Here is a 23,942-nt window from a genome sequence, read left to right on the forward strand (position 1 = left end):
ACAAACAGTATTGTAAGGTGCTTAAAAATGTTATAAGGAAGGCAAAAAGTATGTGGTATGCAGATAGAATAGCTAAGTCTCAGGATAAAATTAAAACCATATGGTCAGTCGTAAAGGAAGTGGCTGCTCTGCAGAGACAGGTCGAGGATATAGAATCAGTGCGTAGTGGGATTGTCCGTGTTACTGATAAGCCGCATATATGTACAGTATTTAATAATCACTTTCTGGATATAGCAGGTGAACTAAATAGAAACCTAGTCCCAACAGGGAATCATATAGCGCTCTTAGAAAACAGTGTTCCGAGACTGTTACCTGAAATGCTCCTCCATGATACTGACAAGAGGGAAATTGAGTTAATAATTAAATCACTAAAGACCAAGAACTCGCATGGATATGGCGGGGTATGTAGCAGAATACTGAAGTATTGTTCTATGTATGTTAGCCCAGTACTTAGCCATATCTGTAACTTTTCCTTTAGGAGTGGTCGGTTTCCTGACTGATTAAAGTACTCGGTAGTGAAGCCACTTTATAAAAAGGGAGACAGGGATAATGTTGACAATAATAGACCTATTTCTATGCCATCGGTGTTTGCTAAAGTTATCGAGAAGGTTGTATATACAAGGTTACTGGAGCATTTAAATTCACATAATTTGCTGTCAAATGTTCGGTTTGGTTTTAGAAATGGTTTAACAACTGAAAATGCTATATGCTCTTTTCTCTGTGAAGTTTTGGACGGATTAAATAAAAGGTTGCGAACGATAGGTGTTTTCTTTGATTTAACGAAGGCTTTTGACTGTGTTGACCACAAAATATTACTGCAGAAGTTGGACCATTATAGAGTAAGGGGAGTAGCTTACAATTGGTTCACCTCTTACTTTAAGAACAGAAAGCAGAGGGTAATTCTCCGCAATATTGAGAGTGGTAGTGATGTTCAGTCCCAATGGGGCACTGTTAAGTGGGGCGTTCCCCAAGGGTCGGTGCTGGGGCCACTGCTGTTTCTTATTTATGTAAATGATATGCCATCTAGTATTACAGGTGATTCAAAAATATTTCTGTTTGCTGATGACACCAGCTTGATCTTGTGTATCATATTGAAACAGTATCAAATAACGTAGGTCATGAAATAAGTTCGTGGCTTGTGGAAAATAATTTGTTGCTAAATCACAGTAAGACTCAGTTTTTACAGTTTCTAACTCACAATTCAACAAGAACCGATATTTTGATCAGACAGAATGGGCATATTATAAGCGAGACGGAACAGTTCAAGTTCCTAGGCGTTCGGTTAGATAATAAGCTGTTGTGGAGAGCCCATGTTCAGGACCTTGTTCAGAAACTAAATGCTGCTTTATTTACCATTAGAACAGTATCTGAAATAAGTGACAGTACAACACGAAAAGTAGTCTACTTCGCATATTTTCATACGCTTATGTCGTATGGTATTTTTTGGGGTAATTCTTCTGATTCAAAAAGGGTATTTTTGGCTCAAAAACGAGCTGTTCGAGCTATATGTGGTGTAAGTTCGAGAACCTCTCGTCGACCCCAATTCAATAGTCTGGGAATTCTGACATTGCCATCACAGTATATATTTTCTTTAATGTCGTTTGTTGTTAGCAATATTTGTCTATTCCCAAGAGTTAGCAGCTTTCACTCAGTTAATACTAGGCAGAAATCCAATCTGCATGTGGAATGCACTTCCTTGACTCTTGTGCAGAAAGGAGTGCAGTATTCTGCTGCATCCATTTTCAATAAGCTACCACAAGAACTCAAAAATCTTAGCAGTAGCCCAAACTCTTTTAAATCTAAACTGAAGAGTGTCCTCATGGCTCACTCCTTCTATTCTGTCGAGGAGCTCCTGGAAGAGGTAAAAAATTAAGCAAATTCCAGTCTTACATTGTTGTTTTTCTTTATTTAAATTTACGACTTGTCAACTGAATATGTTTTTTTTTTATATTTCATTTTATCTGTTTCTAATATCGTGTTATAATTTCATGTATTGATTCATTCCATGACCATGGAGATTCCTCCTTAATTTGGTCCCACGGAACAATAAATAAATAAATAAATAAAACCTTTTCTGTATCCAGAAAGGCCCGTACAGGACTTGCATTTATGTAAATGAGATAGATAAAAATGACCATTTGTGCCTAAACAGTGTAGTTTATTTGGCGTGTGTCAAAAATTGCTGTAATATTAGAAAAGCCTATTTCATTTGATCTAGCAGCCAGTGACAAAATAGACGTAATGAAATCGAGAAACCACATCAGTCTCAGGTACCATCCGTATTAACAGCTTGTCCAGTATTAGACAACGACATTTCGATTTTTCATACAGCAGAACGTTTGACGAACTTCAATATAATAGCTTCTTTCGCAGAAAGGAAAGCACGTCGTGTAAAGCTGTAGCAAGATTACATAGAAAATACTGCTGGGACCTAAGGACTGAAGAAATGGGTACTGCCTTGCTTGTCTCTTGTCCTTAGTGGTTTGGTTCCGATATTTAATTTTACGTCACACAAATGAGAAGGTTGTTAGCTAATAGGAAATGTTGTTGTGGTCTTCAGTCCTGAGACTGGTTTGATGTAACTCTCCATGCTACTCTATCCTGTGCAAGCTTCTTCATCTCCCAGTACCTACTGCAACCTACATCCTTCTGAATCTGCTTAGTGTATTCATCTCTTGGTCTCCCTCTACGATTTTTACCCTCCACGCTGCCCTCCAGTACTAAATTGGTGATCCATTGATGCCTCAGAACATGTCCTACCAACCGATCCCTTCTTCTAGTCAAGTTTTGCCACAAACTCTTCTCCCCAATTCTTTTCAATACCTCCTCATTAGTTATGTGATGTACCCATCTAATCTTCAGCATTCTTCTGTAGAACCACATTTCGAAAGCTTCTGTTCTCTTCTTGTCCAGACTATTTATCGTCCATGTTTCAGTTCCATAGATGGCTACACTCCATACGAATACTTTCAGTAACGGCTTCCTGACACTTAAACCAATACTCGATGTTAACAAATTTCTCTTCTTCAGAAAGGCTTTCCTTGCCATTGTCAGTCTACGTTTTATATCTTCTCTACTTCGACCATCATCAGTTATTTTGCTCCCCAAATAGCAAAACTCTTTTACTACTTTAAGTGTCTCATTTCCTAATCTAATTCCCTCAGCATCACCCGACTTAATTGGACTACATTCCATTATCCTCGTTTTGCTTTTGTTGATTTTCATCTTATATCCTCCTTTCAAGACACTATCCATTCCGTTCAACTGCTCTTCCAAGTCGTTTGCTGTCTCTGACAGAATGACAATGTCATCGGCGAACCTCAAAGCTATTATTTCTTCTCCATGGATTTTAATACCTACGCCGAATTTTTCTTTTGTTTCCTTCACTGCTTGCTCAATATACAGATTAAATAACATCAGGGAGAGGCTACAACCCTGTCTCACTCCCTTCCCAACCACTGCTTCCCTTTCATGTCCCTCGACTCTTATAACTGCCATCTGGTTTCTGTGCAAATTGTAAATAGCTTTTCGCTCCCTGTATTTTACCCGTGCAATAGGAAATTAAGAGTGCAAATTTTCTGGTGGCTTCCTATTCTCCCAGGCACAAATACTCTCACCGATTATTAATTGTGAGGTTGTTTCTTTAAGGGTGGGGGGGGGGGGGGGATGGGGGTAGGATGTCAAACCGGCCTACTGGCAGCGGGAGAGGCAGCACTTTACATTTCAATTTTCACTGTCCTGAATATAGGTCTGATGCCTTCCGTTACAAAATATACACGTTTGAGTTCCACAGAGCGAAATACGGTGACGTGCGGTAGAAGAAAGGTGCGTGAAGAGGCGTGGCACACTTAAAAGCAAATAACATGTCTCTATCGTAAGGTTTTTAACATGGCTGTCAATCAGGGATTCTTCTATAACACAAAGTTTTGAAAGACACAGTCCTCAGTCGCGAACACAATTAATTTGTAACCTAGGTTTCGGTGTCACGAGTGACACCTTCTTCGGACAAAATTAAAACTAAATGTTACAGCATAACGTCCAAAAAAAAGAAAAATGCGAAAGCTGCGGTCATACCTGACAGCGTCACATGGTCAGAATTAAAATGAAATGCTCAAATGGCTCTGACCACTATGGGACTTAACGTCTGAGGTCATCAGTGGCCTCGAACTTAGAACTACTTAAACCTAACTAACCTAAGGACATCACACACATCCATGCCCGAGGCAGGATTCGAACCTGCGACCGTAGCAGTCGCACGGTTTCGGACTGCGCGCCTACAACCGCGAGACCGCCGCGGCCGGCAAAATGAAATGCAACAGAGGTGCAAGCCACTAGGGGCTGCCATGTGTCCTCTGCTACAGTCAACACAAAACTGAAATATCATGTGACTTGTGCGCCAAGGCAACTTCAAGAGAGTACCGCCATCTGGTGGCTAATTGGTAAAACAAGCTGCTTTGTAAACATCTCTCGTAACTGCAGAGAGGGAAATAAAACAAACACCTGAACGGTGTACATGAAGTAATTACAATAGTGGTTTGCCGGCCGAAGTGGTCGAGCGGTTCTAGCCACTTCAGTCCGGAACCGCGCGACCGTTACGGTCGCAGGTTCGAATCCAGCCTCGGGCATGGATGTGTGTGATGTCCTTAGGTTAGTTAGGTTTAAGTAGTTCTAAGTTCTAGGGGGCTGATGACCTCAGATGTTGTCCCATAGTGCTCAGAGCCATTTGAGCCAATAGCGGTTTACTGCGTGATATAAAACACAACTAATGAATGACTGGCTGTAGTACAAAAATTCCAGAATAAATCCATAAAGAAGACATACGAAATAATCGATTAAATGACATTACTGCTAGCTATAATACACTACTATCCATTAAAATTCCTACACCACGAAGATGACGTGGTACAGACGCGAAATTTAACCGACAGGTAGAAGATGCTGTGATACGCAAATGGTCAGCTTTTCAGAGCATTGACACAAGGCTGGCGCCGGTGGCGACATCTACAACGTGCTGACACGAGGAAAGTTTCCATCCGATTTCTCATACACAAACAGCAGTTGACCGGCGTTGCCTGGTGAAACGTTATTGTGATGCCTCGTGTAAGGAGGAGAAATGCGTACCATCCCGTTTCCGACTTTGATAAAGGTCGGATTGTAGCCTATCGCGATTGTGGTTTATCGTATCGCGACATTGCTGCTCGCGTCGGTCGAGATCCGATGACTGTTAGCAGAATATGTAATCGGTAGGTTCAGGAGGGTAATACGGAACGCCGTGCTGGATCCCAACGGCCTCGTATCACTAGCAGTCGAGATGACAGGCATCTTATCTGCATGGCTATAACGGATCGTGCAGCCACGTCTCGATCCCTGAGTCAAGAGATGGGGACGTTTGCAAGACGACAACCATCTGCACGAGCAGTTGGGTGCATAGATCCTGAGAAATCAGTACCCAAAACAACCACCTCTGGCCGTAACAACGGCCTCGATACGCCTGGGCATTGAGTCAGAGCTCGGACGGCGTGTACAGGTACAGCTGCCCGTGCAGCTTCAACACGATACCACAGTTCATCAAGAGTAGTGACTGGCGTATTGTGACGAGCCAGTTGCTCGGCCACCATTGACCAGACGTTTTCAATTGGTGAGAGATGTGGAGAATGTGCTTTCTGTACACATAAAGGCCCGTACAGGACCTGCAACATGCGGTCGTGCATTATCCTGCTAAAATGTCGGGATTCGCAGGGATCGAATGAAGGGTTGACCCACGGGTCGTAACACACCTGAAATGTAACGTACACCGTTCAAAGTGCCGACAATGCGAACGAGAGGTGACCGAGACGTGTAACCAATGGCACCCCATTCCATCGCGCCGGGAGCTACGCCAGTATGACAATGACGAATACACGCTTCCAATGTGCGTTCACCGCGATGTCGCCAAAGACGGATGCGACCATCGTGATGCTGTAAACCCAACCTGGATTCGTCCGAAAAAATGACATTTCGCCATTCGTGCACTCAGCTTCGTCGTCGAGTACACCATCGCAGGCGCTCCTGTCTGTGATGCAGCGTCAAGGGTAACCGCAGCCACGGTCTCCGAGCTGATAGTCGGTGCTGCTGCAAACGTCGTCTAACTGTTCGTGCAGATGGTTGTTGTCTTGCAAACGTCCCCATCTGTTGGCTCAGGGATCGAGACGTGGCTGCACGATCCGTTACGGCCATGCGGCTAAGATACCTGTCATCTCGACTGCTAGTGATACGAGGCCGTTGGGATCCGCACGGCGTTCCGTATTACCCTCCTGAACCCACTGATTCCATATTCTGCTAACAGTCATTGGATCTCGACCAACGCGAGCAGCAATGTCGCGATACGATAATCCGCAATCGCGATATGCTACAATCCGACCTTTGTCAAACTCGGAAACGTGATGGTTCGCATTTCTCCTCCTTACACGAGGCATCACAACAACGTTTCACCAGGCAACGCCGGTCAACTGCTGTTGTGTATGAGAAATCGTATGGAAACTTTCCTCATGTCAGCACGTTGTAGGTGTCGCCAGCGGCGCCAACCTTGTGTGAATGCTCTGAATTTGCGTATCACAGCATCTTCTTCCTGTCATTTTTGTGGTGTAGCAATTTTAATGGCCAGTAGTGTAACTATGCTGCGTTTAGGCACTGCCTTTTTAGCCATCGCCATTTAAGTGGCGCCCCCCTCCCCCCCACCACTTTGTCCACATTGCGCCCTAGTTGTAACTTGGCTTTTTTTTCCGTTTACGTTCTCGCTTGGGTTTGCCGCCTGAGTTATCTTCCATTTTAGCAAACTTCGCGCGGACTGTCGACCGCGCATTACTTTTTATCTGTCGTAGTTATATGGCGAAGGCCATTTAATGTTTAGTTCTGGACCTTCGTTTCTGTATGGTGTATTCTATAGCCCTTCTCTCCACGTCCCTATTTTAGCTGTCCTCTTACGTCGGTAGGGAGTGACGTATTGTCGTTTCTTAAATCCTCTGTTTTCGTGTCTTATAGTTTTGACTTGGGCGCCTACGACCCCAGTTTTTTGCGCGCTAAAACCAAAGAAACAAATAACATGTCTTACTCTTCCTCGAACATATCTGGTTTGTATGTCAAACTTTCCACAAAGAAATGAACGTATTTTTGAAAAAGGAATTTTTTTAAAAAGTTTATGACGTCCTATAGAGGCAGAGGTGGGGCGCTATTACCAATGTTTTGCCCCTGTTCTGAAATATCGTAAATCCGAGGCTGCGTACTGTAATGTTTACGTAAGGTTTATTCTTACCGTGAATGCAGTATTCAGAGTCCGCCAGAAAAATGTATACACTCTTTGTCAGGCTCTGTCAAGATATCGATATTGTCGTTCGATTTGAGTTACCAGTGCCAGCCGGTGTGGCCGAGCGGTTCCAGGTGCTTCCGTCTGGAACCGCGCGACCGCTACGGTCGCAGGTTGAATCCTGCTTCGGGCATGGATGTGTGTGATGTCCTTAGGTTATTTAGGTTTAAGTAGTTCTAAGTTCTAGGCGACTGATGACCTCAGATGTTAAGTCCCATAGTGGTCTGAGCCATTTATTTTTGAGTTGCCTGTGTGTTATATTATGGTCTTTGGCTCAACAGAAGTTAGTACTCTCATCTCGGTATTGAGAAAACAAAATGGCTGGAGCACGCTTGACATTCGAGCAACGAAAATGTATTGTGAAGTGATTTTCCAAGTTTAATAATGCCGTTGAAGTGCAACATCGGTGGAGGCGGGAGTTTGAAACAGAACCGCCAACCCACCCAACAATTAAATGCAGCATTGACCAGTTCGAATTGCACGGAACGATTCGTGATATCCACAAAGGAAGACAGCGTACAGCTACAAGTCCTGCTTCGTCAGCTGTCGTGCTGGAAACGTTTGTTAATTCTGCAGAGAAGCTTGCTACGCAATGTGCACGTGAAGTGGGCGTTAACAGTAGAAGGGTACAAAGAATTTTGAAAGCTGAAAAGTGGAAAGTTTACATTCCACGATTACTGCACGCGATTAATGGTGACGATCCTGATAACCTACATGCAGTTTTGTCGAATGGTATCAGCAAATGGTAACTGATGACTAACAATTTGTGACAAAGGCAGTGTGGAGTGACAAGGCACAGTTTAAATTTAATAGAACCGTGAATCGGCATAACAGTGTGTACTGGGCACTGGAAAATCCGCATGTTTATGTGCATAAAGCGGTCAATGTGTGGTGTGGACTATCATCTAGGGTCCTAGTAGGACCCTTTTTCTTTGATGCTGCTGTCACTGGAGAAGTGTACCCGGAAATGTTACGCGCACCAATTTTGCCAGGTACATGTGTGCTTTACGATGCTGATAAAGAGGTCTTCTACCAACAGGACGGGGTGCCACCACACTACCACCTAGCCGTACGAGCTTTCCTCGATGACAATTTTCTGAGGCATCGGACTGGACCAAGAGGGCCCATTGAGTTCCCTCCACGATCGCCAGATCTAACATCTACGGACTTTTACGTGTGGGGAACTGTGAAAGATAACGTCTATCGACGTAAGCCACGCACCCTGGAGCAACTTCGCCAGGAGATTACAGCGATATATGGACCCATCTCCACTGTAACACTGACTGGCATAGTTACGGCAACCGCTCGTCGTTCTGTTACGTGTGTAGCCGCCAAAGGTGAACATTTTGAGCATTTAAAGTAACCATGTGATAAACTGAAGGTTGTTCAACATGAGTGATCTATTATAAGCACTCCGTCTTCAGGCCACGAGTCGCCTACCGGGACCATCCGACCGTCGTGTCATCCCCAGTGGAGGAGGTGGATAGGAGGAGTGTATGGTCAGCACACCGCTCTCCAGGCCGTGATGATGGTATTCTTGACCGAAGCCGCTACTATTCGATCGAGTAGCTCCTCAATTGGCATCACGAGGCTGAGTGCACCCCGAAAAATGGCAACAGCGCATGGCGGCCTGGATGGTCACCCATCCAAGTGCCGGCCACGCCCGACAGCACTTCGGTGATCTATTGCGGCAAGGCCGTTGCCGGTGTGATTACATGTAAAATAAACATATAAGAACTCATTTTCGTTCCCTACGGTGTGTTCATTTTTCTGGTGGACTCTGTAGAGGTTTGTAATGATAATTTGCGTACACCCTGTGTTATTCTGTGGTGTGACTGAACAGTCTTTGAAGGCGCCGCATTTTTTTTTTTTTTTTAAGCAGTGTAGGTCTGTCTGCCAACGGCCTTACTGCAGTGGTAACACCGGTTCCCGTCGGATCACCGAAGGTAAGCGCTGTCGGGCTGGGCTCGCACTCGGATGGGTGACCATCCGGTCTGCCGAGCGCTGTTGGCAAGCGGGGTGCACTCAGCCCTCGTGAGGCAAACTGAGGAGCTACTTGACTGAGAAGTAGAGGCTCCGGTCTCGTAAACTGACATACGGCCGGGAGAGTTGTGTGCTGACCGTATGCCCACATACTCATCCGGTGACGCCTGTGGGCTGAGGATGACACGGCGGCCGGTCGGTACCGACGGGCCTTCAGAGGCCTGTTTTAGTTCTTAGTAGTTGTGCCTGCCAGGGGGTGTGTAGCAGAGGTTGGGTGTTGCAGTTCCAGATGCGGGGGCGGGCAGCGGCGACTCCGGCGGCTGGGGAGCAGCGGCCGGCGCCGGTCTGGTGCTGGCTGTGCAAGCGCTCTGCCTGGTGGTCTACAAGTGGGCGGCTCGTCGCCACGGTGAGTACCCTCCTGCGCTCACGCGCGCCGCACCTGCCAAAATATTACGTACCCGTTCATTCGAGATGCCCACAGCACAGGCAGTCTTAAGCACCTTCACTCTTCCGTCATCTATCAACATATCGTGGATTTTATCAATGGTTTCTGGAGTCGTAACCTCCACAGGGCGTCCAGAACGCTCAGCATCGCTTGTGCCCATATGGCCACTCCGAAAATACTGAAACCACTTATAAAATGGTACTGAAACAGAGGATGACAGACTAAAGGCCGAAATACTAAATGTCTTTTTCCAAAATTCTTTCACAGAGGTAGACTGCACTGTAGTTCCTTCTATAGATTGTCGCACAGATGACAAAATAGTGGATATCGAAATAGACGACAGAGGGATAGCGAAACAAAATCGCTCAAAAGAGGAAAGGCCGCTGGACCTGATGGGATACCAGTTCGATTTTAGACACAGTACGCGAAGGAACTTGCCCCCTTCTTGCAGCGGTGTACCGTAGGTCTCTAGAAGACCGTAGCGTTCCAAAGGATTGGGCAAGCGCACAGGTCATCCCCGTTTTGAAGAAGGGACGTCGAACAGATGTGCAGAACTATAGACCTCAATCTCTAACGTCGATAAGTTGTAGAATTTTGATACACGTATTATGTTCGAGTATAATGACTTTTCTGGAGACTAGAAATCTACACTGTAAGAATCAGCGTAGGTTTCGAAAAAGACGATTGTGTGAAACCCAGCTCGCGCTATTCGTCCACGAGACTCAGGTAGATGCCGTGTTTCTTGACTTCCGCAAGGCGTTCGATACAGTTCCCCACAGTCGTTTAATGAACAAAGTAAGAGCATATGTACTATCAGACCAACTGTGTGATTGGATTGAAGAGTTCCTAGATCACACGACGCAGCATCTCATTCTCAATGGAGAGAAGTCTTCCGAAGTAAGTGATTTCAGGTGTGCCGCAGGGGAGTGTCGTAGGACCGTTGCTATTCACATTATACATAAATGACCTTGAGGATGACATCGGAAGTTCACTGACGCTTTTTGCGAATTATACTGTGGTATATCGAGAGGTTGTAACAATGGAAAATTGTATCGAAATCCAGGAGGATCTGCAGCGAATTGACGCATGGTGCAGGGAATGTCAATTGAATCTCAATGTAGACAAGTGTAACGTACTGCGAATACATAGAAAGAAAGATCCCTTATCATTTAGCTACAATATAGCAGGTCAGCAACTGGAAGCAGTTAATTCCATAAATTATCTGGGAGTACGCATTACGAGTGATTTAAAATGGAATGATCATATAAAGTTGATCGTCGGTAAAGCAGATGCCAGACTGAGATTCATTGGAAGAATCCTAAGGAAATGCAATCCGAAAACAAAGGAAGTAGGTTACAGTACCCTTGTTTGCCCACTGCTTGAATACTGCTCAGCAGTGTGGGATCGTACCAGATAGGGTTGATAGAAGAGATAGAGAAGATCCAATGGAGAACAGCGCGCTTCGTTACAGGATCATTTAGTATTCGCGAAAGCGTTACGGAGATGATAGATAAACTCCAGTGGAAGACTCTGCAGGAGAGACGCTCAGTAGCTCGGTACGGGCTTTTGTTGAAGTTTCGAGAACATACCTTCACCGAGGAGTCGAGCAGTATATTGCTCTCTCCTACGTATATCTCGCGAAGAGACCATGAGGATAAAATCGGAGCGATTAGAGCCCACACAGAGGCATACCGACAATCATTCTTCCCACGAACAATACGAGACTGGAATAGAAGAGAGAACCGATAGAGGTACTCAAGGTACCCTCCGCATACACCGTCAGGTAGCTTGCGTTGTATGGATGTAGATATAGATGTAGATAAACTGTTCTAATGGAAGGTGCAGAGTCACCGTAATGTTTAGCAAGCCTCTCTATAGTCTTCTGAGGCGTTTTGCCTTTCATAATGTTTAATCAACACACGAAACTCTTTTTCGTCCATTTTTTTGACAATCACTCGACTTCCTTGATTCACACGAATGCCAAACACAAAGAGCTGGACCAATATGGCTGAAACTTGGTGTGCGTTCTTTCCAAAGATGCTACCAACTAAACATGACCTCGATACGCGCCGGTGTTGCCATCTCTCGGACTTTGCACAGATTTTTACTTTGCACAGACTTTTCAAACGGCCCTCGTATGTGTATCCAGTATCGAATATGACAGAAAGCCCCCAAGACGTGGTGCAAATTAAGTACTTTCCCATTCTAGATGTATAGAGTGGCTCACATCAGCTGGAAATATCATCAGAGGACGAGCCAAAAACTGCATTTACACTTCCTTCTGGGCACTAGCAGCATAGTGGATGCTGTTTGATTTTAAAAAAAAATGAGCCAACCGCGTTCCAAAATTTGTTGGATGGAATTTTGAAGATATTAAAGTCCAAACAATGTATTGCTTGTCTAGACAATATTACTGCGTTTGCGAAAGATATGAAAGAGCAAATACAACTGCTGAGGAAGTTTTTAAAGAAATTACACACAGAACAACTAACCCCTGGCGTAGAGAGGCATCATATTGCACTGTGAGATGTAATTTGGGCCTGTAATCATCCAAGATGGAGTACGAATGGATCCAACATTGGTGAATGCTGTATAGAGTTTTACAACGCCTAGACAGGCAGGGGATTTCAGTCGTTTTTGGGGTTAGCCAATTGCTGTAGGAAATTTGTCCCAGGGTTTGCAGAAACACTTCTTCACTTATTAAAGAAAGTGGTAAATTTTAATTGGACATTGGAGTGCGTAAATGCATTTCAAAAACGGATGGAATTCCTAATATTGTAGTATTAGTATCTCCAGATTATGCAAGAGAGTTCATGTTGCTGTGTGAAGCTAGTAATCATACACTGGGTTGTATTTTCAGTCAAGAAGCAGAGCCAAGGGACCTTAAGTTACTCACACTTAGTGATTATAGAACAAAGCAGGGAGGAACTGTTCTGAGCCTCACATATGCCAGGACACTTCTTCTATTATCCTTATGCGAAAGGTTTAATGCGATAATGGATGGCACAGCGTAAGAGTGGTTATTGTGGTTAAATGGTCAGCCCAGTAGACTTGCACTTTAGGAACTGAAACTGGGCGGTTTTGATTTTTGAGTAATCCATAAACTTTGTAATGTAGGTGACCTTAGTAGGAAGACTGGACTGGTACAGACAGTACGTGGTACTATTGTGAAGTGGCGAAGAACACAAGCTGCTGATGGGGGCTGCAAACTATTTGAAATGCAACCACAGTTCATCATACACAATGATTGCTATGCAAGACACAATGATGTGTTGTGCAAGACAACAAATCTTTGGCCTCCAGTTGTGGTTCCTATTATGCTGCAAGAAAAAGCGTTCAGACAGGCATATGATCACGTGTCATCTGATAATTGTGTGAAGAGAACCACAGAGTGAAGAGTAGTCGAACATTATCGGTGGAGTTCATGTGGGCCACATGTAGAATAGTATGTTAAGAACCGTGTGCCATGAACCCAGCTGGTGGAGTTAAACGATCTCTGTGTTCTGCTGCAGAGGTTACAGAAGCTACTAAGCCTTTTTAAACGATTGGAATGGGCATGTCTGGGTCTTTTAGGCAGACGCTCATAGGGCACAGCTATGTTCTGACCATAACAGATTATTTCTCATGTTGAATCCGGATGGGCGTTATTGTGAAATGGCAAGTTGACATTAGAAAATAATTGATTAGTGAAATTCAGTGTGCTGGCAACAGCAATCGCATACCAGGACGCCAACTTTGTCAGAATTGATGAAGCAGTTGTGCCATTCGTTAGATATTCAAAAATTGAGAAAATGTCAGTTACATCCACAGTCTAATTGAAGAATGAACCATGGTAAGCTGATGTGTGATTTGTCATCACAATCACTGGGCTAATTTATTCCCATATGTAGTCATGGCTTAAAATTCTAAAACACATTAAAGTGTAAGCCTATCGGTATATGAGTTCGTATATGGTAAAAAAAAATCTACCACCTTTTGAAGTAATCAAACCTAATATGGGAAAACAGTGAGTTAATGAGAAACTTCGTGAAAAAGTTGAGACACATGGAAAAGAGCGCAAAAAGACACTACCAAGGATCTTAAACATCATGAGAGAGTGGGGCAGTACAAATCTAAGCAACCATCGTGTGGTGCGGGTCAGTGAATAATGATCACAAGTCCATTCACCTGAAGGGTGTGGACTGATGGATGATTTATTCAGTATTTGGGAATATTTGTATTTTTTGTTGTGTATTTTTGCTTTTTGTTTTGTTTCATGCTATAGCTGACGTGTTGCAAATAATTGTGTGTCTAGGAAGGGCACATAATCTGTGCAGTATGGTAGGGAGTGTGGAAGTGGTTTTTTGGGATGCACGTTCACAGTGATCCATACATGTAAACGAAACTATTTTTTGGAGGAACAGGAGTAGGATAATGCCCATGGGACATCCTTGTATAGCAAGCCTATTTCCAGAAGGTGCGTCCACTGTGAGTATATTCTGTAAATGACCCAGTAGTGGTTATCACAAATCGTTATAAGTAGGGGTGACCTACGGTTAGCAGCAGCTGTAGCTGCAAGGTAGTGGTATGTTGATAAACAGTATGACTTTTGACATTTGAGGGACCAACATGCCAACTCCCAGCAACTACAGCAGTGGCTAAGATTCTGAATATGATATACCCACTACTTTACTTGACTGACAAACCCTATTCTACCAGACTAAAACTTAACTAGACACGGTCCATAGACCTGCAGCTAGCAGAAGTAGTCCGTAGCTGTAGTTGACACAGGATGACCCACTTCATGTCAATGGCTGGTGTCGAGTACTACTCAATGTATGCAGTGGTCGATGACAAATATTGCATGGCTGGAGTGAGTGGTAATTACTGTCCCTTGATGTAGCTCTGTTGTAACACTGTCTCTTTTGGTCACAGGGTGTAAACCAGGCCACCACTGATATGGCCTGACCCTTGAACCATGATGTGTTGACAATATTCTGACTCTTACAGTTGCTGACAGCACCTCGTGTGTCATAACTGAGCTCACTTCGGTACTGGATTGGAGGCTTTTGTCACATCAGCTCAGCACTGTTCTAGCTTCTGCACTGGAATGTGGTCGGCAGCCCTATAGCTCGCCTGGCTACAGGTTTCATAAGCTCCACCACTGTTTAGAAGTTCTGGTCCACGCAATCACAATGTTATGCACTCCCCATTCCAACTCCTGTTATGCTAACCCTGTCCAATTCAAAATGTCTGATGGCTGATAGACTTCGTGACCACTTATTTGCTAAGTGTGACCCACTCAGTTGGTATGTGGCACAGTAACTTAGATCCCAACCTCCTTAGCTCTCTAGGTAAGTTGATAATACCATGTAGGGGTATATTATAGTGTAGCAGATGCTGCAGCAGGTACAACAAAATTGCAGCAATTACCACAACAAAATCAAGGCGATGGGTGTCTCAACTTCAACTTTAAGCCCATTTTGGTTTTGGTTCTCATTTGTGGAACCTGTATCTGTCTACCACCAACCTTCCTGAACTACCAATACACCACACACCAACTGAGTGGGTCACGCTTAGCAAATAAGTGGTCACGAAGTCTACCAGCCATCAGACATTTTGAATTGGACAGGGTTAGCACAAGAGGAGTTGGAATGGGGAGTGCATCCAAATATAAAATTTGATTTTAAGCTATAACATTGTGATCGGGTGGACCAGAACTTCTAAACAGGGGAGGAGCATATGGGCCATAGTGCTGCCCACCACATTCCAGTGAAGTTAGAATGGTGTTGAGCTGATGTGATGAAAGCCTCCATTCCAGTAACGAAGTGAGCTCAGTTAGCACACGTGAGGTGTTACCCCCAGCTGCACGAGCCACAATATTGTCAACACATGATGGTTCAAGAGCCAGGCCATATCAATGGTGACCTGGTTTACACACTGTGACCAAAAGTGACATTGCGTTAACACAGAGCCAGATCGAGGAGCAGTAATACTACCCACTCCAGCCATGCAATATTTGTCATCAACCACTGCATACATCGAGTAGTCCTCGACACCAGCCATTGACCTGAAGTGGGTCATCCTGTCTCAACTACAGCTATATGCTACTTCTGCCAGCTGTGGGTCTGTGGGCCATGTCTAGTCCTGACACTACTGGAGCCAAACTGGGGCCTTGCAGCTGGGCACCTACTGCTGGCTGACTCTAAGGATTCTAGGGTGCATTCCAGGGTCCTCGGTTTGCAGTCTGCATGTGCGTGCCTCCTGCAGCGCATCAACTGTGAGCTGCTGGCCGCTCTCTGCATTTCGGTGGAAGAGCATGGCTGGCCTACACTGACAGCTGCCATGTGTCTGCATTGGCATGCCTGACATAGCTCCGCATCCACTGCGGTGGCGAGCTCATTTGTGGAACTCGTTTCCAAAAGGTACCAAATCCAAAAAATTAAAAAAAAGACTTATAAAATGGGGGTCTTTACATAATAGCTTGCTGGAAGTAATACACAAATATTTTCTTGCAAAAAGTATCACATCTCTTATATAGAGGTAGTCAAATCCGACATTTTACACCAAAACATATCAAATGCCTTTGAACTTTTGTAGGAAGAGTTACCAAATCCTCTTGCACTGGTCTGACTGAATGGTGTGACATCACAAACTCCGCCAACTTTCCTTTGTTATTGTGTTATTTCATGTAATATTCTTTTGTTTTCTGATGTATTTGTTTACAGTGAACATTTAAAATGAGTTCTGATGTGTCCGATAGATACGCCAATGTGCCTGAATTTACAAAAAAGCTAAGGAAACGTAAAAGTCAGGAAATACATGTAAGTGCAGTGTTTTGAGACACGGAAAACATAATGTTGGTGGTGGTGGTGATTGGTTTGTGGGGCACTCAACTGCATGGTCATCAGCACCCGTACAAAGTCCCAATTTTTATGCAGTCCAATTTTTACACAGTCCAGTCTAGCCACTGTCACAAATGATGATAATGATGAGGATGAAATGATGAAGACAACAAAAATACCCAGTCCCCAGGACGATTGTAGGGAGGACGAATGATCGACTATGAAATTGTATCTCATCTTTAATGGAGATCGCATATGGAACACTTGTGTGACTCATTCTTGACTACTGCTAGATTCTTTGGGATCCCCACCAGGTCGGATTAATGGAAGACATCAAAACAGTTCATAAGTCTGCTGCTACATATGTTACCGCTAGGTTTTACCAACATGCAACTCTTACAGAAATGCTCCGTGAACTCAAATGGAAATCCCTGGAGGGAAGGCGACATACTTTTCGTGAAATGCTATTGAGACAGTTTGGAGAACCAGTATTTGCGACAGACATCAGGATGTTCCCACCACTGTGAATGTACATCTCGGATGAGGACTACAAAGACAAGATAAGAAAAACGAGGGCTGGTACCGACGAGTGTAGACAATCGTCTTTCTCTCGCTCCATTTGCGAGTGGAAGAAGAACGAGAACGACTAGTGGTGGTACAATGTCCACTATGTGATCAAAAGTGTCCGGACACACACAAAACATATGTTTTTCATATTAGGTGCATTATGTTGCCACCTACTGCCTCAGTAGTCATTAGACATGAGAGAGCAGAATGGGGCACTGCGGGACTCACGGACTTTGAAAGAGGTCAGGTGATTGGGTGTCACTCGTGTCACACGTCTGTACACGAGATTTCCACACTCATAAATATCCCTAGGTCCACTGTTTCCGAGCTTAAGTTGGATCGTGAAGGGACACGTGCAGCACAAAAGCATATAGGCCGACTTCATCTGTTGACTGACAGAGACTGCAGACATTTGAAGAGGGTCGTAATGTGTAATAGGCAGATATCTACTCAGACCATCATACAGGAATTGCAAACTGCATAAGGATCCGCTGCAAGTACTATGGCCGTTGGCGGGAGGTGAGAAAACTTTGATTTCATGGTTGAGCAGCTGCTCATAAGCCACACATCACGCCAGTAAATGCCAAACGACGCCTCGCTTCCTGCAAGGAGCGTAAACATTGGACGATTGAACAGTGAAAAAACGTTGTGTAGAATGACGAACCACGGTACACAATGCGGCGATCCGATGGTAGGGTGTGGGTATGGCAAATTCCCAGTGAACGTCATCTGCCAGCGAGTGTAGTGCCAACAGTAAAATTCGGAGGCAGTGGTGTTATGGTGTGGTCGTGTTTTTCATGGAGGGGGCTTGCACCCCTCGTTGTTTTGCGAGGCTATATCACAGCACAGGCCTACATTGATGTTTTTAGCCCCTTCTTGCTTCTCGCTGTTCAATTCGGGGATGGCAATTGCGTCTTTCAACACGATCGAGCACCCCCCCAGGGGGTCCACAACTCTTTTGTGGACACGTGCGTAGCGAGCACGGGACCCCGAGCTAATGTGGCCCTCCTTCCTTTCCGGGCTGCATACCTTCCCTTCCCTTTCCGCATCCCTCCCCGTCCCCCATCTTCGCCCCCCCCCCCTCACCTCTGGCTCTTTCCTTCCCTTTCTCCCCCTCTGGGAGTATGGTTTGTGCCTACGTCCGGAGACGGACGCTCGAAACTGTTCCAAATTCCTTGCTTTTACACTTGCAAGTCCTCGTCCTTCCTCTGTCCTTCTCTTTTCCTTCCCTCTTCTCCTTGACCTTTTCTCCGCTGCGGCGTTTGAGACCCCCTTTTCTTTCCTTTCCCTTTCTCTTTTTTCCTCCCTGTGCGTGTCTGAAGGCCGACCCACGCACTTCCATGCGTAGCCGGTGACGGGGTAACGCGTAATTCCCCGCCCTGGGTAGACAGGTAGGACACGTACGTACCCCCTGGTAACGGCCAGGCCCAGGGAGGGGTGATTACCCGAGCTGATACCTTCCGAAAGTGCCGATTGGTCCCTCCGTCCGTTTGTCGGGAGGTGTGACCTGAGGTGTAAACAATCACCTAAGGCGGGTGTGCCCTCGGTGAGGGCCCCCACAAGGGAGGAGCGCGCCATCGGAGACGCCGGTAATCATGGGGGATTCTTCCGCAATGGTTTCCTCACCTTCCACTATGTCTGCTCACAAACGTAAGTTCACTGAGTCTCAGCCACAGACGGTTCTTCCATCGTTGCCACAGTTCCTTGTTGTTTCTCGGTCTGACGAAGGTCACGACTTTTCCACGGTCAACCCTTTCATTATTCAGAAAGGTGTCGACGCAATTGCGGGTCCTGTAAAGTCTTGTTCCAGATTACGGAATGGTACCCTGTTGTTAGAAACACACAGTGCCCTCCAGGCTCAAAAATTGCTGCGTACTTCTCTGCTCCACACCTTCCCTGTCCGGGTGGAACCGCACCGTACCTTAAATTCCTCGCGTGGAGTCGTTTATACACGCTCCCTCGATGGATTGTCTGACGAAGAAATTCAGCACTACCTGTCTGACCAGGGCGTCACCGCTGTTCATTGGGTTACGAAAAGGGTTGACTCGAACATCATTCCAACCCGCACTGTCTTCTTGACATTTGACAAAGTTCAACTCCCATCAAAAATCAAAGCAGGCTATGAGATAATTTCCGTTCGCCCTTATGTCCCAAACCCTACACGTTGCTATCGATGTCAGCGGTTCAATCACACCAGCCAGTCCTGTTCCAATCCGGCCAAATGTGTTACGTGTGGCAAGGATGCCCATGAGGGTGCTTGTCCACCTCCATCCCCTCACTGCATCAACTGTATGGGTGACCACGCTGCTTCCTCTCGAGATTGCCCCGTTTTTAAGGATGAAAAGCTCATCCAGGAAATAAGGGTGAAGGAAAAGGTGTCGACCTTTGCTGCTCGAAAGTTACTCGCCAGTCGACAGCCCACCATGCCTCAGAAAGGAAAATACAGCACTGTCCTTGCTTCTCCTCGGCCAACAAAGGAGGCGGCCACGCAGACTTGCGACCTCACATTTAGTACCACGGTCGTCAGATCGGCCAGTGCAAAGATCGCCCGTTCAACCTCACCACTTTCGCCTGCCCACTCTATGGCTCACCCTTCGTCAGGTTCTGCTAAATCTCGAGCCCAAAAGTCAGACGCCAAGTCCTCGAAAAAAGAGCATTCTCGTGAAGAGTTTTTACGTACTGCAACTTCACAACCATCGGTTCCTCCTTCATCTAAACATCATACCTCCAAGAAGGCTACGAAGCAACACAGTTCCTCTCCTTCTCCGCCAAGGCGTGTCCCAACTACAGCACCACCTGGCGGAAATCGCCCTCGGCCATCTTCTGTGTCGCCGAGGCGCACTGCTGGTGGCCGGTCAACTGGCCGATCGTTGGTGGCAGGAGCTGCTCCTGACCAACCTATGGATCAGGATCTTCTGCCTTCGACTGAATGCCATTCCATGCTGTCGGTCGCAAGCTCTGAGCAGTCGTTGAGTTGACAGCACCCTTGGTCACGTTTCTCCATTTTCTGTTCACCCTATGTCCATTATCCACTGGAATATCCGCGGCATTCGCGCCAATCGGGATGAATTGTCGATCCTCTTACGATCCTACTCGCCGGTCATCTTCTGTCTTCAGGAAACAAAGCTGCGTCCCCATGACCGCTTTGTTCTCCCTCATTTTCAGTCCGTCCGATATGACCTCCCCTCTGTTGAAGGCACTCCAGCCCATGGAGGACTCGTGATTCTGCTCCATGATACTCTCCATTATCATCCAATCCCCTTAAACAGTTCCTTCCAAGCTGTCGCCGTCCGTCTTTCCCTTTCTGGATACACGTTCTCTCTATGTACGGTATACATTCCATCGTCTACACCACTGGCACGAGCTGATCTCCTTCATCTTCTTGATCAGCTTCCACCCCCCTATTTGCTGGTTGGGGACTTCAATGCCCACCACCCGCTTTGGGGATCTCCACATCCTTGTCCACGTGGCTCACTATTGCTAGACGTCTTCCACCAAGCGGATCTAGTCTGCCTCAACACTGGGGTCCCCACATTTTTGTCTGCCTCCACGGCAAATTTATCTCATTTGGACCTTGCGGTCGGTACTGTTCCGCTAGCTCGGCGCTTCGAATGGTTCGCCCTAGATGATACACACTCGAGTGACCACTTTCCATGTGTTCTTCGACTGCAGCCTCAACTGCCATATATGCGCTCGCGACGCTGGAAGTTTGCCCAAGCCGATTGGACACTTTTTTCGTCTCTAGCGACATTCGATGACCGTCGCTTTCCCAGCGTCGACGATGAGGTCACACATTTTACCGACGTTATTCTCACAGCTGCGGAACGTTCAATACCACGCACCTCCGAATTGCCCCGGCGCCCCCCAGTTCCTTGGTGGAACGAGGCATGCCGTGACGCAATACGTGAGCGGCGACGTGCTCTTCGCATTTTCCGTCACCATCCAACTTTGGCCAACTGTATCCGATATAAGCAGCTCCGTGCGCGATGCCGTCGCGTCATCCGCGATAGCGAGAAGGCAAGCTGGCAATTCTTTATTAGCTCATTTAACACCTTCACTCCCTCCTCGGAAGTTTGGAGTCGGATTCGACGGTTCTCAGGCGCGCCTAGTTTCTCCCCGGTCTCTGGGCTCACTGTCGCGCATGATACCTTAGTGGACCCCGTCGCAATTTCTAACTCATTGGGTCAGCACTTTGCTGAGATTTCGAGCTCTTCAAATTACCCGCCAGCGTTTCTCCCGAAGAAACGTGCAGCGGAAGTGCGACATCTTGCTTTCTCCTCTCAAAATCGCGAAAGCTACAATACTGTTTTCTCCATGCGCGAACTCCAACATGCACTCTCTTCTTCTCGCTCCTCCGCCCCAGGACCGGATGGTATCCATGTCCAAATGTTGCTGCATTTATCAACCCATAGCCTGCGTTACCTCCTTCGCCTTTATAATCGAATTTGGACCGATAGTACCTTTCCCAGGCGATGGCGGGAAGCTATTGTCGTTCCCGTTCCGAAACCTGGAAAGGACAAACATCTCCCCTCTAGCTATCGCCCCATTTCTCTCACGAGTAGTGTCTGTAAGGTTTTGGAGCGTATGGTGAATTACCGTTTAGCTTGGTGGCTGGAGTCCCGCAGTCTTTTAACACCAGCCCAATGCGGATTCCGACAACATCGTTCTGCCGTTGACCATCTTGTTGCTCTCTCCACTTATATCATGAACAATTTCCTCCGGAAACGCCAAACGGTAGCAATATTTTTTGATCTGGAGAGAGCATACGATACCTGTTGGAGGACAGGCATCCTCCGCACACTGTTCTCTTGGGGCTTTCGAGGCCGGCTGCCCCTTTTTCTTCGCGAATTTATGGCAGAGCGCACATTTAGGGTGCGGGTGAACACTACTCTCTCCCGTACTTTCTCCCAAGAAAACGGGGTACCCCAGGGCTCCGTGCTGAGTGTTGTACTGTTTGCCATCGCCATTAATCCAATTATGGATTGTCTCCTTCCTGATGTCTCGGGCTCCCTCTTTGTGGACGATTTTGCGATCTACTACAGCTCTCAACGGACCAGCCTTCTTGAAAGACGTCTTCAAGGATGTCTCGATCGCCTCCACTCGTGGAGCATCGAAACCGGCTTCCGTTTCTCACCCAGTAAGACCGTTTGTGTTAATTTTTGGCGACGTAAGGAGATTCTTCCGCCCTCCTTACATCTAGGTCCTGTCAACCTTCCGTTTTCCGACGTCGCTAAATTCTTGGGTCTTATGTTTGACAGAAAACTGTGCTGGTCCGCCCACGTTTCCTATCTTTCGGCTCGCTGTCTGCGTTCCCTTAACACCCTCCGTGTCCTGAATGGTACCTCCTGGGGAGCGGACCGAGTGGTCCTTCTCCGCCTCTATCGCGCCTTAGTGCGCTCGAAATTGGATTATGGAAGCATAGTCTACTCCTCTGCTCGGCCGTCTATTCTTCGGCGTCTCGATTCTCTCCACCACCGTGGATTACGTTTAGTGTCTGGAGCTTTTTACACCAGCCCTGTGGAAAGCCTTTATGCTGAGACTGCTGAACCTCCGCTATCCAATCGGCGGGCAGTCCTTCTGAGTCGTTATGCTAGCCATCTGTCTTCCATGCCTGCTAATCCAGCCCATGACCTTTTTTTCGACGCCTCCTTTGATGTCTGGTATGCAGGCCGCTCCTCCTCCCTACTACCCCCGGGAGTCCGCTTCCGTCAAATGCTCCATTCTCTTTCCTTCCGCTTTCCTAAAACCTTCTTGACAACTTGGGGTACAGCACCGCCTTGGCTCCGTCCCCGGATCGACTTGCTCAGAGACCTATGTCAATTTCCCAAGGATGGTACCCCTACACTTGTTTACCGTCGGGCATTTGCTGCTCTATGTGCACAAATGACGGAAGCCACATTTATTTACACTGATGGCTCGAAAACATCGTTAGGTGTAGGGAGTGCCTATATTGTTGGCGACACCCCAAATCACTTTCGGCTTCCCGACCAGTGTTCGGTTTATACTGCGGAGCTTTACGCTATTCTCCAGGCTGTCCACTACATCCGCCGCCATCAGCGGATACAGTACGTAATCTGCTCAGATTCTCTCAGCTCTCTCCTAAGTCTCCAAGCTCTTTATCCTGTGCACCCTCTGGTCCACCGGATTCAGGACTGTCTGCGCTTGCTCCACCTGGGGGGCGTCTCAGTGGCGTTCCTCTGGCTCCCGTGACACGCTGGTATCTGTGGAAATGAGGCGGCCGATATAGCGGCCAAGGCTGCAGTCTCTCTTCCTCGGCCAGCTATTCAGTCTCTTCCGTTTACCGATCTACGGAGCTGTTTATGTCGTCAAGTTGCTCATTTATGGCATGCGCATTGGTCAACACTTCCCCATAATAAATTGCGGGAAGTGAAAGCCCTTCCTTGCGCATGGACCTCTTCCTCCCGAACGCATCGTCGGGAGGAGGTAATTTTAGCTAGACTCCGGATAGGGCACTGTCTTTTTAGTCATCGACATCTTTTAAGCGGAGATCCTCCCCCACTCTGTCCCCACTGCTCTCAGCCATGGACGGTCAGACACCTTTTAATTGAATGCCCCTATTTTAATCCGTTACGCTCCCGTCTACAGCTATCGCCTGATCTATCGTCGATTTTAGCAGATGGCACGCGCTCAGCTGACCGCGTTTTACAGTTTATTAGTGACAGTGAAATGACGTCAGTCATTTGAAGCTTTTTTTTTGGGGGACAACCAACCCCTTTCTATAGTGGATTTTTAAGCATTCCTTCTGCCTTTAGTTTCTCAA

General features: G+C 46.4%; 1 protein-coding gene and 1 pseudogene across 2 annotated transcripts in view; both read left to right on the forward strand.

The window, feature by feature from the left end:
• LOC124553883 (speckle-type POZ protein-like) overlaps window positions 1-23,942 on the forward strand; it is a 146,578-nt gene that overhangs the window by 113,474 nt on the left and 9,162 nt on the right. For both annotated transcript variants that reach the window (XM_047127886.1, XM_047127887.1), the window contains one exon: window positions 9,609-9,731. In XM_047127886.1, coding sequence (XP_046983842.1) covers window positions 9,609-9,731 — 123 coding nt within the window. The remainder of the gene's footprint in view (window positions 1-9,608; window positions 9,732-23,942) is intronic.
• On the forward strand, window positions 9,238-9,355 carry LOC124554327 (annotated as a pseudogene).

The sequence above is a fragment of the Schistocerca americana genome, chromosome 11, assembly GCF_021461395.2.
Source record: "Schistocerca americana isolate TAMUIC-IGC-003095 chromosome 11, iqSchAmer2.1, whole genome shotgun sequence".
NCBI lineage: Eukaryota > Metazoa > Arthropoda > Insecta > Orthoptera > Acrididae > Schistocerca > Schistocerca americana.